The sequence below is a fragment of the Piliocolobus tephrosceles genome, chromosome 20, assembly GCF_002776525.5.
Source record: "Piliocolobus tephrosceles isolate RC106 chromosome 20, ASM277652v3, whole genome shotgun sequence".
In the NCBI taxonomy this organism is placed as follows: Eukaryota; Metazoa; Chordata; class Mammalia; order Primates; family Cercopithecidae; genus Piliocolobus; species Piliocolobus tephrosceles.
The window spans coordinates 6,843,254-6,854,290 of NC_045453.1; the positions used below are offsets into that span (position 1 = coordinate 6,843,254).

The window sequence follows — 11,037 nt, forward strand, 5'->3', positions numbered from 1 at the left end:
GGCTGGGATTTGATTCTTTCATGGGGAGGAAATGCCCTGTATGACAGGAGCTACACCTGCTTTCTCTGAGTTCATCTTCAGTCCCACAAGCTGATGATTGTACCAATATGATAGATGTGGAAACAGATACTAACGGGGGCAGGGAGATAAGGTAGTAATTGATGGAGCCTGGATTTCAGCCTAGTGGTGTTAGGCTTCAAAGCCGATTCTCTGGCCACTGTTTACCATCTACTCTGCCCTACCTTGAAGGAAAGCCAGGCCACACCTAGCTCTGCCTACTCTCTGACCCATTCCTCTGGGGTGGCTTGGGTGGAGAAAGGTCACAAACACCAGTGTTCCAAGGGAGGTGTCTGGATAGATGACACATTTATGCTGTAGTAAGATATCCCACCAGCAAAGGCCTCAAAAAGAACTTTAGAAAATTCTACATATGCTGCAGTCTTCTTTTGGAACTTCTTGGTTTGTTTTGTCTGGAATGCAAACAAACCTCCATATCCAGCCATCCTGCTATACCCGTTTGTGCCTGATGCTTGCCAAAGCTTGTTAAAATAGTTCACAGGTGAGTTACATGGGCTCCGGTGAGGAAATGGAGGTTCAAAGAGCGGGTGAGACTTGCCCAAGGTTACATGGCCAGGAAATTATGAGGCCACAGCCAGAGTGCAAGAGTATCTCTGTCTCCAGACATCATTCTACCCTTTCTTCCCTACCCCTGTTATCAGCACCAGGGTCTCTTCCTCTCGGCCTTAGTCTCTTCTTTGTCTCTCTCTCTCTCAGCCTGACAGGAGCAATGGCCACCAGCAGGTGAAGGGCATCGCTGCCCCAGGCCTCAAGCCGGGCACCCAACCCTGGATGCCACCCCCCAGCGGGTACCAGAGGAAAGCTGGCAGCCGGTGCCTCCTCCCCCAACGCATCCCAGCCAGTGCCATGTCCTCTGCAGGTGGAGTTACTGGCCTACTCCTTCCCCATGAGCCCTCCCTGTCTGCACTGCCCAGGCCAGAGGGTAGAGCACAGGAGTTTCCCCACACTGCCTCCCCTCCCCAGGACACTCCCAGGCTTGGGTTTTTTCTATAGGTTTGGCGGGGGGCCACAGGGAGGGGACCCTGACAATAAAGAGATTGGATCCCAACCTGCTCTGAGATGGGATGATTTGTGTTTTCTCATGAAGATATTCCAGCCCTTCTGCCCACCAAAAAGCTGGTCTGCGGTGCCTAATACTGATCCATCTGGATCTTAGTGTCCTTGGGGGTGATTAAAATGGCCAGTGGGGCCACTGGGGAGGGTTGGATATGCTGGCCCATGAACAGCTTGCTGGCCGAAGGGTCAAGCAGTTGTGACCCACTTGGTTTACTCCATAGTAGGTCAAGACCTTATCTCTTTCCCCAGCTTCTAAATCTGGTCTTTCCCAGCTCTTAAAAGGATTCTAGAGTCTGCCACTATGTACCTTCTCTCTTCTGACTTAGGACACTATAATTTTTTCACTTGGACTTTGTCCTCCCACCAGCCTCCCAATCTCCTGCTTCTGCCCTATACCATCTCCCAGCAGCCATGCCGTCTTTCTGAAACGTATCTCTTCCCTGCCTAAAATCCCTTTACTGACTCTTCATCATCAGGACAAAACCCTTCCTCCTGAATGTGGGGTGTAAGATCCTGCTTACTCCAGCCTCTCCTGTTTTTGTCACCACCCCTTTCCTGCCCCTGACACAAACCCTACATCTCAGCCTCACAAACCACACAAGTTCTTCACACTCCAGGCAGGTTTGGTAGCAAGGAATAGAGTTGTACTCCACTGACAGCAAGCAGTAGGAAGTTTGCATCAAGAGACACACAGCCTGTCTGCCCCTGTCTTGGGCCACCCGTCTAGACATTTGTTCTCTAACAATCAGCCGGGTTCCTTCAAATGTGTGCTGCTTATACATGCTCATTGTGTACTGCTAATGTCACCTCCTTCCCCCTTAACTCCCCACAATGAATGGATCCATTTTCCCCATGTTCAAGTTCCCAAGAGAGAATCAGCTGCCACTGCAATTTTTTTTTTCCTGATCACTCGTAGGTTACAAGTTCCTACTCTGTTCCAGTGAGCTGTGGGATTCATATGTGGCCACTTAGGCTGGTCTCGTTGATAAGGAACTGTGGGAGGGCAGCACCCAGAAACAGGCTTTGTTCCAGGCCTGGCACGCACTCTTCCTGCTCCTACTTTCTCTACCTGGGAAATAGCCGCTCAGGATGAAGCTGCTGCTGTGGTGTCGCCACCTCTAAGAAGTCTCCCAGACCCTCCGACTGCTTGTTAATTGCTCGTTCTCTCCTCTGGAAGCCTTCCCCTAACACAAAATTCAGTCCCATCATCAGAAAGGGCTTTAGGTTTTCCCTCCATCTTTACGTGTTGCTCAGAGTTTGCAGATCTGCTGGAGTCCTTATTGAAAACTCCCCATTTCAAACCAACCTGATCTACAGCCTCCAAGGAAGCTTCCCCCTGGGCTTTGGCTCTAGGTTTTGGTAGAGGGTGGAGGCTTTGGGCAGTGCTCCAACTCCACAGGGAAGTCTTTGTTGTCCACGTCTCTCTCACTGAGCAGTCCTCCTGCCTGTCATCCTTGGCAGGCCAGCACTCTGAGGTCCCCGTGTAGCTCTGCGCTTTGGTCTTCCCAAGCTTTCCTGGGGTCTGACTAGGCCAGCCCCAAGGCGGCCAGAGTTCTGGCCTCATACCTGAGCCAAAGGCCCCAATCCCTGCTTGGCCATTGCCTGAGTATTAGCTGCCCCAGGAGGATCACAGTCCCCATACATCTGCTTGCTAGGGACCCTAGGCAGCAGTGAGAGAGTTGAGATTTGTCAGGAGCCCATGGTGGAGGCTGAGACCTTAAGGCCATGAGATCCAGGCATGGGGTGAGAAACAGGCCCCTTGGAATTGGGCTGGGCCTTGGCCCAGCTTAGTCAAATCCAAAGGCTTTAATTTGGAGAGATGAAGAGGGTGTACAGAGGGAGGGGCTTGGTCCACAACGAGTGCCTCATCTCCCTGAAGAGCTCAGTGGAACATACTTCACCAATCCATGTACCCACATCTTTGCTTGTCCAGAAGGCCAGAGTCAGCTCTAGCACACCCATTTCAGTACCCTGGGGAGTCATTACTGCCCTTTGCTCTTGGTGTCCCCATCTGTAAAACATGGGGGACAGCTGCTAGCCTGTATTAGAATTTGGGCAAAGTTCAAAGAACGGGATTTAGAGCTGAATGAACCTCTCCCTGAGGGCATAACAGCACTAGGGCACTATCCCTGTGCCCCCAGAGCCTAGTGCTCTATGCCTGCTGCAGGCCCTACCCAAACGTGCTTTACTGAAGAACTCGGTGTTTCAGAGCTTGATGGTCAGGTTGATCATGGGCTTGTGACCATGGGCTTCCTTAGTATGCCAGGCTTGGAGGACCGTGAGAAAAGCAGGGAAGACACTTTCAGGGGTAGCAGGCATCAGCTCTACTCCTACCCATAAGGCCTTGCCTAGTCATGCTGGCACCAGGTCATAGGCTGGACAGGGAGAATAAGAGCCCCATCCAGGTATTCCAGAAAAGCCCCTGGATGCTCAGCTCCTGGGAAAGCACAGCTGGACCCTCGTGTAGGAGGTTCACTTCCAACACTGCATACACGTGCCGTTCCAGCGAGTTGGGGCAGCAAAAACATCCATTCCGCTGTGCAACAGTTGTCATTTTTCTAACATCTGAAAACTCCAAAAGGAGATGGTGATAAATGTGGTACCAGATTCTGCCCAAAGGACCAGTCTTTAGATGTTTTCAAGATTGGAAACCTCATTTTTGATCCTCACAGCTACCTTGAAAGAATAGAGCAGCCAGTAGGTATACTGGATTGTGAGCTAAGGGGCCTGGGGCTTTCCCCCTGTTGCTGCCAGCCAGGTTGATGACTCTGGGCAAGTCTTTTTCCTTTCTAGGTCTGTTTCCTCGGCTGTAAAATGAGAGGTTGATCCAGATCAGGGGTAGTAAATGGGCCTTTGTTCAGTTACTGACTGTTGTATAACAAACCACCCCCAAATTTAGTAGCTTTAATAAACATTAGCTCCCGATTGTGTGGCTTGGCAATCTGAGCTATGTTCAGCGTGGCGGTTCTTACCTGGACCCTCGTGGCTGAAGTGAACTGGCAGATCATCTGGGGACTAGCTGGTCTCAGATGGCCTCCCTCGCATGTCAGGTGGTTGGCTGGGCAACTGGGCCACATGTTCCAGCACCTAGCAGGCTATCCCAGGATTCTAGACATCATGGCTGAGTTCCAAAAGCCACAAGAGAACACAAGCCCAGTGTCAAGTGCTTTTGAGGATCTTGCTATGTCGTATCTTTAAGGTTCCATTGGCCAAAGTCACATGGCTAAGCCCAAATTCTTCTTAACGGGAGCTTCAAAATATGGCCATATTTTAAAAATCTACCTCAGGTCTCAATTCACTTGCCGGCTCAGAACTTTTAGTAGTGGCTGCCTGGAATGCCTTTTGAGGATCTGCAGCAATTTTTAGACTGTTTGGAAATACTGATGTGATAGGTTGGCAACGTCTCTTATGGGCATGGAATTCAATCGTGGGCACGTGAGTGTCAGGTATTTGCCAGCCCTGGCCAGGTTGACCCATAAGGTCATAACCTGCCCCATAGGATGTTATATGCAGTGGGCCTGTCTGACAAGACCACAGAAATACAGAAGGCAGAACAGGGCAAAAGATTCTGAGCCAGGCATCCTTGGTTTTCATCCCAACCAGATCATAGATTCATTGAGGTTTTAGGCAAATCAAAATCCCTCCACCAGTAGCCAGACTCTTCATAATAAACTTCATCCATAACAGTAAACCATTTCCTGAAAACTTGCTGTCAAAAAGCACATTTTATACTTACTTAATCTCTATAACCACCCTCAGTAGATGTAGTAAGGACTTTTGGTTACAAGTTACAGAAACTGAATTCAGTCCTGCTTTAGTGGAAGTTTATTGGCTCACAAATTGTAAAGTCCATGGATAGATCTTCAGACGTGGGGACTTGGGTTCAAAAGCTGCCATCAAGAGTCTGGTTAGCCAGGCATGGTGACAGGTGTCTGTAGTCCCCACTACTTGGGGGACTACAGTGGGAGGATCATTTGCACCTAGGAGGTTAATGCTGCAGTGAGCCATGATCCTGCCACTGCACTCCAGCCTGGATGACAAAGCGAGACCCTATCTCAAGGGAAAAAAATCTGGTTTTCAGGCAGGTTCCAAGTAGTGGTAGAGAATGGCCATAGGGCCTGTGAGGGTAGAGGGACGGAGAAGAGGATTCCCAAAAGGAGGACAAGCCTTGGTTAACAAAAACAGCAGGAGTCCACTGTGTGGTTATGACTATTCTATAGATTTTGTAGATGAGATTTAAAAGCATGGCCCCAAGTAAAGGTGGCATCTCTATCCTTCTATCCTCGCCTTTATCTAAACTCTGATCGATCTATAGCATATGATGGTGGTGGTGCTCTGCCAGTCTCCCAGTCCGGGACTTAAGCACTAGCAGCTTCCACTTACCATCTCTTGGGACCCAACCACCGTGCTGTGAAGCAGCCCAGGCCACACAGAGAGGCCACGTGTACATGTTCAGCTGACAGCAGTATCAAATGTCAGACATGAGTGAGAAAGGCTTCAAGATGACTCCTCCAGCCCAGCCACTGTCTGAGGACAAAGTAAGTACTGCCTCAATGATCCCATTCAAAGTCCAGCACGACAAGAGATAATAAAATGTTGTTTGCAGATGATAACATTCAGAGTGATTTGTTATATCAGTAACCAGGACACAGGCCCAGAGGTTCAGTAGCTTGCTGTGCTGCTCATAGGACTAGGTTAAGGGTATAGATTTTGTTGCCGGGCGCAGTGGCTCACGCCTGTAATCCCAACACTTTGGGAGGCCAAGGCGGGCGAATCACGAGGTCGGGAGATCGAGACCATCCTGGCTAACACGGTGAAACCCTGTCTCTACTAAAAATACAAAAAAATTAGCCAGGCGTGGTGGCGGGCACCTGTAGTCCCAGCTACTTTGGAGGCTGAGGCAGGAGAATGGTGAGAACTCGGGAGGCGGAGCTTGCAGTGAGCTGAGATCACGTCACTGCACTGCAACCTGGGTGACAAGAGCAAGACTCCATAAAAAAAAAAAAGTGTATATATATATATATATATATATATATGTATATATATATATATTTTTTTTTTGGACAGAGTTCCTAACCAAATTATTTGTTGTGTGACCATAGGCAAATCATTAGCCTCTCTGAGCCTCATCTTTCTCATCTAAAAACCAAAAGACCACATCCTATTACAAAAATAAATGAGAACGTTTACCACCACCTAATCCAATGCAGATTCAGGTGATTTTCCCTGGAACAAAGTAACAGACCGTAATTTCCTCTTTTTTTTTTCCTCTACTTATTCATACCCACCTTGTTCCAAAACATTTCAGGCATCTTACAAGGAGAAAATGAATAAAATATAAAAATGAGGTAAAGGAAGATAATGGCAAGAAGGCATTTTTTTGATGTTCCAGCATCTTTTGAGTTACTATAGTCAAGAGTGGTGTGTCGGTTGGTCACTAAGCCTCGTAGGGCAACCCAGCTGGCCCTCTGCACTTGAGTGAATGGACACCTCCCACCAGCTGATGTGTGGGCTCCTGGCATGCACACATCCCCTCACTGCACCTCCTGCGGGAGCCCGGATGACCTGTCCTTCTACAGAGGTGCAGTAGCTGGGTCCTCTTTGGACAAGTGCATGGGTTTGGCTCTTCCGGGTGCACGGAACAGAAATGGCCAGGATTACCCATTATCCCTGACCTGCACCTTTTTTCTTCCCCGTCCTCTAGTCTCTAACAGTTAAGCCCCCTCATCCCTCAAACTCCACCTTCAGCGTTTCCATCTTCCTGACCATGCAGTGAAGCTGCTTAAGGCCAGAGACTGTCTCATTCATCCTTGCCCGTAAGTCTTTTACACGTGTATTTGTGACGTGGTCAACTATTTATGAAACATACAATAAAGTATTTTATCTTTGTGTTAATTTTTTTGAGACAGGGTCTTGTTCTGCTGCCCAGTCTGGAGTGCAGTGGGCTCAAGCAATCCTCCCACCTCAGTCTCCCAAAGCAGCTGGGATCACAGGCGTGCGCCACCACACGCAGCTAATTTTAAAACTATTTGTAGAGATGGGGGTTTCCCTTTGTTGCCCAGGCTGCTCTCGAACTCCTGGGCTCAAGCGATCCTCCTGCTGCAGCCTCCCACGGTGCTGGAATTACAGGCGTAAGCTGCCACACTCAGCTACCTTTGTGTTCTTAATTGTATTCCACCTCCACAGCAGCATTAGGCTCTACAGAAAGAGATGTGTGCATATATATATATATGTAGCATTTACTCGTGTCCTTAGAAGTTCTGTACACACATTACATTATTTATCCCTCACAATTGGGAAATTGAAATTTAAGGTTGAGTAATTTGCCCAAGATCATGTCACTTGAAGGAGGTAGAGGCAGGATGCAAACCTTCCCTGACCCTGTCAGAGTAAACAACTCTGAAATTCCTCTCTTGGTTTTTGTGACAACAGTCTTTTCTGGCTCTCCTCTGAGCACTCCTGTTTCCCTTGCTGACTGTTTCCCTTGTGCCTGCATCTCTCTACCCTCTTTTCTCTGTACGCGCTCCCTGGATGACTTCATCCATGGCTTCAGACTCCACTCATGGCTCCATGATCTTCACCTCTAATTGATTTCCCCCCCAAGAACACCAGGGGAGTAGATACAGATGCCCATCTAATAACTGTACTTCGATGTCCACAAGGACCTTTCCAGCCCCACCTGCCTGTGTCAGCCTCCTCCACTGCTCCATTTTTCCCTCTGTTAATTTTTCCCTGTACCTTAGGTCCTTTCTGTGTCTTACTTGGACTTTTGCAGTAACCTCTAACTAGTCTCCCTGCTGCTCTTCCTACTCGGCTATCCCCTTTATCACCATCCCATTGAGTGAGATCCACACCCCTTAGCATGACAGAGAAGACATCCGAGATGTGATTGACCCCTTCTCAACACCTCCCCTCCCGCAGTCTGCCTTTTCGTCTCAAGCCACATGGAATAAGTTGTGGAAAGACCTGTGCTGTCTGGCTTGTGCCTTTACACATGCTGTTGTCTCTACCTCGAATGCTGTCTTCCCCCACTGGCTAACCCTCCTTATCCTTATAACAGCTCAGAAGTTGCCTGCTCAAAAACACCTTCCTGGCCTGAATTAGAACGGCCCTCCCACGTGCTGCTTCCATCACAGATCTTACCATCTATTATTGCATACACACACACACACACACACAAGATGTGTGTATTTTGAGATGGGAGTCTCACCCAGGTTGGAGTGCAGTGGCACAGTCTTGGCTCACTGCAACCTTTGTCTCCCAGGCTCAAGCAATCCTCCCACCTCAGCCTCCTGAGTAGCTGAGACACTAGACGTGTGCCACCACGCCTGGCTAATTTTTTTTATATTTGGTACAGATGGGGTTTCACCATGTTGCCCAGGCTGGTCTTGAACTCCTGAGCTTAGACAATCCTGATCCTGAAATTCCATCCTGGAAATTCAGCCCAATAAAAGGAAAATAGTTCTAAGTGGCAGGCAGGCCTGGGTTAAACATACTATCTTACCATTACCTCTTTAAAGTGGACATTTTCCCACTTTGTAGCTGAGAATATAGGATGATGATAATCAGTGGCATTGGGAGACTGCCACTGTGGACTGTTCAAAGCCCATGCTCAGCATTATTGAGAATTAGCAAGCACTTGCCTTTAGGATACTGACTTAACAAACTATGGCATAATATGGATAGACTCTTACGTGGTCTTTTAAAATTAAGAAGCCTGTAATGTGGAAAAATGGTTTTGATACTAAAAAGTTATATGGTGGTAGGATTATGGGAATTTAACATTTTAAATTATAATCTCCCTACCTCACCTGCTACAAAGTCCAGCTTCTAAGAACACATTGCAAAATTTCATGTTCTGTTCAATTGTGAAGCCTCAGTATTGTCAGAGCAAAGATATGGAAGGGGGAGTCCAGGTGCAGAGCTGGGACCTCACATACCACAGCAGCACTTCTTCCAGACTGGCCCAGCATGTTTTCTGCAGAACCTGTCCTGTGTTTGTCAGGTGAGGGGAGAGGTATGCAAAATTCTGCATATTTTTTACTCCCTTGAAAGAAACTAATTCAAATACGTATCACCTACAACTTTCTAGGCATTGCCTGCTCTCAGTATGAATGAGTGAACAAAATAAAAGTGTCTGTGCTCAACACTTAACATTATGGTGTGCTGGAGAAACCATCTTTATAGTGGGCAGGGACCCAAGGAAGTGTGGGAGTGAGCCAGGTAGACACCTCGGGAAAAGCTTTTCAGACTTTCTCTAGGTGGGAGTGGGGGGCATGCAAACAAGGTTTTCTAAAAACTAGAGCTACAACTGCATGTTTTCTACATGCTGATGAAAATGCACAGCACTGGCCAGGTATGGTGGCTCACGCCTGTAATCCCAGCACTTTGGGGGGCCAAGGTGGGCCGATCGCTTGAGGTCAGGAGTTTGAGACCAGCCCAGCCAACAATGGTGAAACCCCGTCTCCATTAAAAACAAAAATTAGCTGGCGAGGTGGCGGGTGCCTGTAATCCCAGCTACTCAGGAGGCTGAGGCAGGAGAATCGCTTGAACCCAGGAGGCGGAGATTGCAGTGACCTGAGATCTTGCCACTGCACTCCAGCCTGGGTTACAGCAAGATTCCATCTCAAAAAACAGCAACAAAAGAAAATGCACATCACCACATTAAAGACTTGTCAGGCAGTTATGAAACCCACTTACTCTTTTTTTCTTTGAGACGGAGACTGGCTGTGTCGCCCAGGGTGGAGTGCAGTGGCATGATCTCGCCTCACTGCAACCTCCACCTTCTGGGTTCAAGCAATTCTCCCGCCTCAGCCTCCAGAGTAGCGGGATTATAGGCCAAGCCCAGCTAGTTTTTGTGTTTTGGTTTCTTTTTAGTAGAGATGCGGCTTCACGTGTTGGCCAGGCTGGTCATGAACTCCTGACCTTGTGATCCACCCACCTCGGCCTCGCCACCACGCCCAGCCTACTCTGACTTTTACCATAGAATCCCCCCTCTTCCTTTGTATAATTAGGAACAGTCCTCAACATTGTTTCCTAAGACACTTTGGAAATGATGGTCTGGTTCCCTTCCAAAACTAGAAAGTGGCTCTTGATCAGCAGCTCTTGATTGCCTTTGTCTTGTCACCACAGTGCAAGGTTCATTTAGCTGAACTGTTTGGTGAGAGACAGTGGAAACAGAAGAGGTTAGTGCTGCTGTGTCTGAGTAACATTTAGGGGCAACCCATTACTTTTCATGCGCTTTCAATCCAGTTCAGTCAGTTATCGCAACTGGACTAACGGGCTGCATCAGTCCTGAGAATCTGCTTCAAGAATGAAGTTAAAAACAGGTTGAAATCACCCATCTATTTGTCAACCTGTCACCAAACTGAAGAGTATCATTCCTTCCCCTAAGGGGTCCCACTAAATAAATAAACCAAACACACATACATACACAAAAGCAACAGAGTGCTAATTACATAAGAGGCACTGATCCTTGCTTTATTCATGTAGAAATATCCAACATTGGGAATCGTGTGGGTGTAGATACAAAAAAAGGAAAATGGGGACATAAACAGCAGTTGGGTTCATTGTGGCAGTGGCAGTCAGCCAGTGTGTGGGTTGAGGGAGGGAAAGCACCCTCTATTGCTTTACCCACCACCCTCCACTGTTTTAGCCAAGGTATTTGACAACACTTGGCCTATACTTTAAGAGTCACAGTGATTAAAAACAACATGGTCAAGACATTTGGGTCTGAGTGACTGCTCCTGGGCTGCTTAGTACGAAGTCTGGCAACAAGAAAGCGAGGAGCAACGTGTGTGCCCTTATCCTCAGCAAGTGAGAACAAGGCCGATCACAGCACAGACACAGAAGATGGCCTTCTCCCATGTGCCAGCGGAGAATCCCCTTCCAGCAAATCCTCAG

At 48.1% G+C, this 11,037-nt stretch overlaps 1 protein-coding gene across 4 annotated transcripts in view; it reads left to right on the plus strand.

Moving 5' to 3' along the window:
- The window catches only part of RALY (RALY heterogeneous nuclear ribonucleoprotein), a 91,645-nt gene extending 90,519 nt beyond the window's left edge, over nt 1-1,126 (plus strand). For all 4 annotated transcript variants that reach the window (XM_023220450.2, XM_023220449.2, XM_023220451.3 and 1 more), the window contains one exon: nt 775-1,126. In XM_023220450.2, coding sequence (XP_023076218.1) covers nt 775-1,071 — 297 coding nt within the window. In that variant the 3' untranslated portion in view covers nt 1,072-1,126. The remainder of the gene's footprint in view (nt 1-774) is intronic.
- Nucleotides 1,127-11,037: the final 9,911 nt, after the last annotated feature.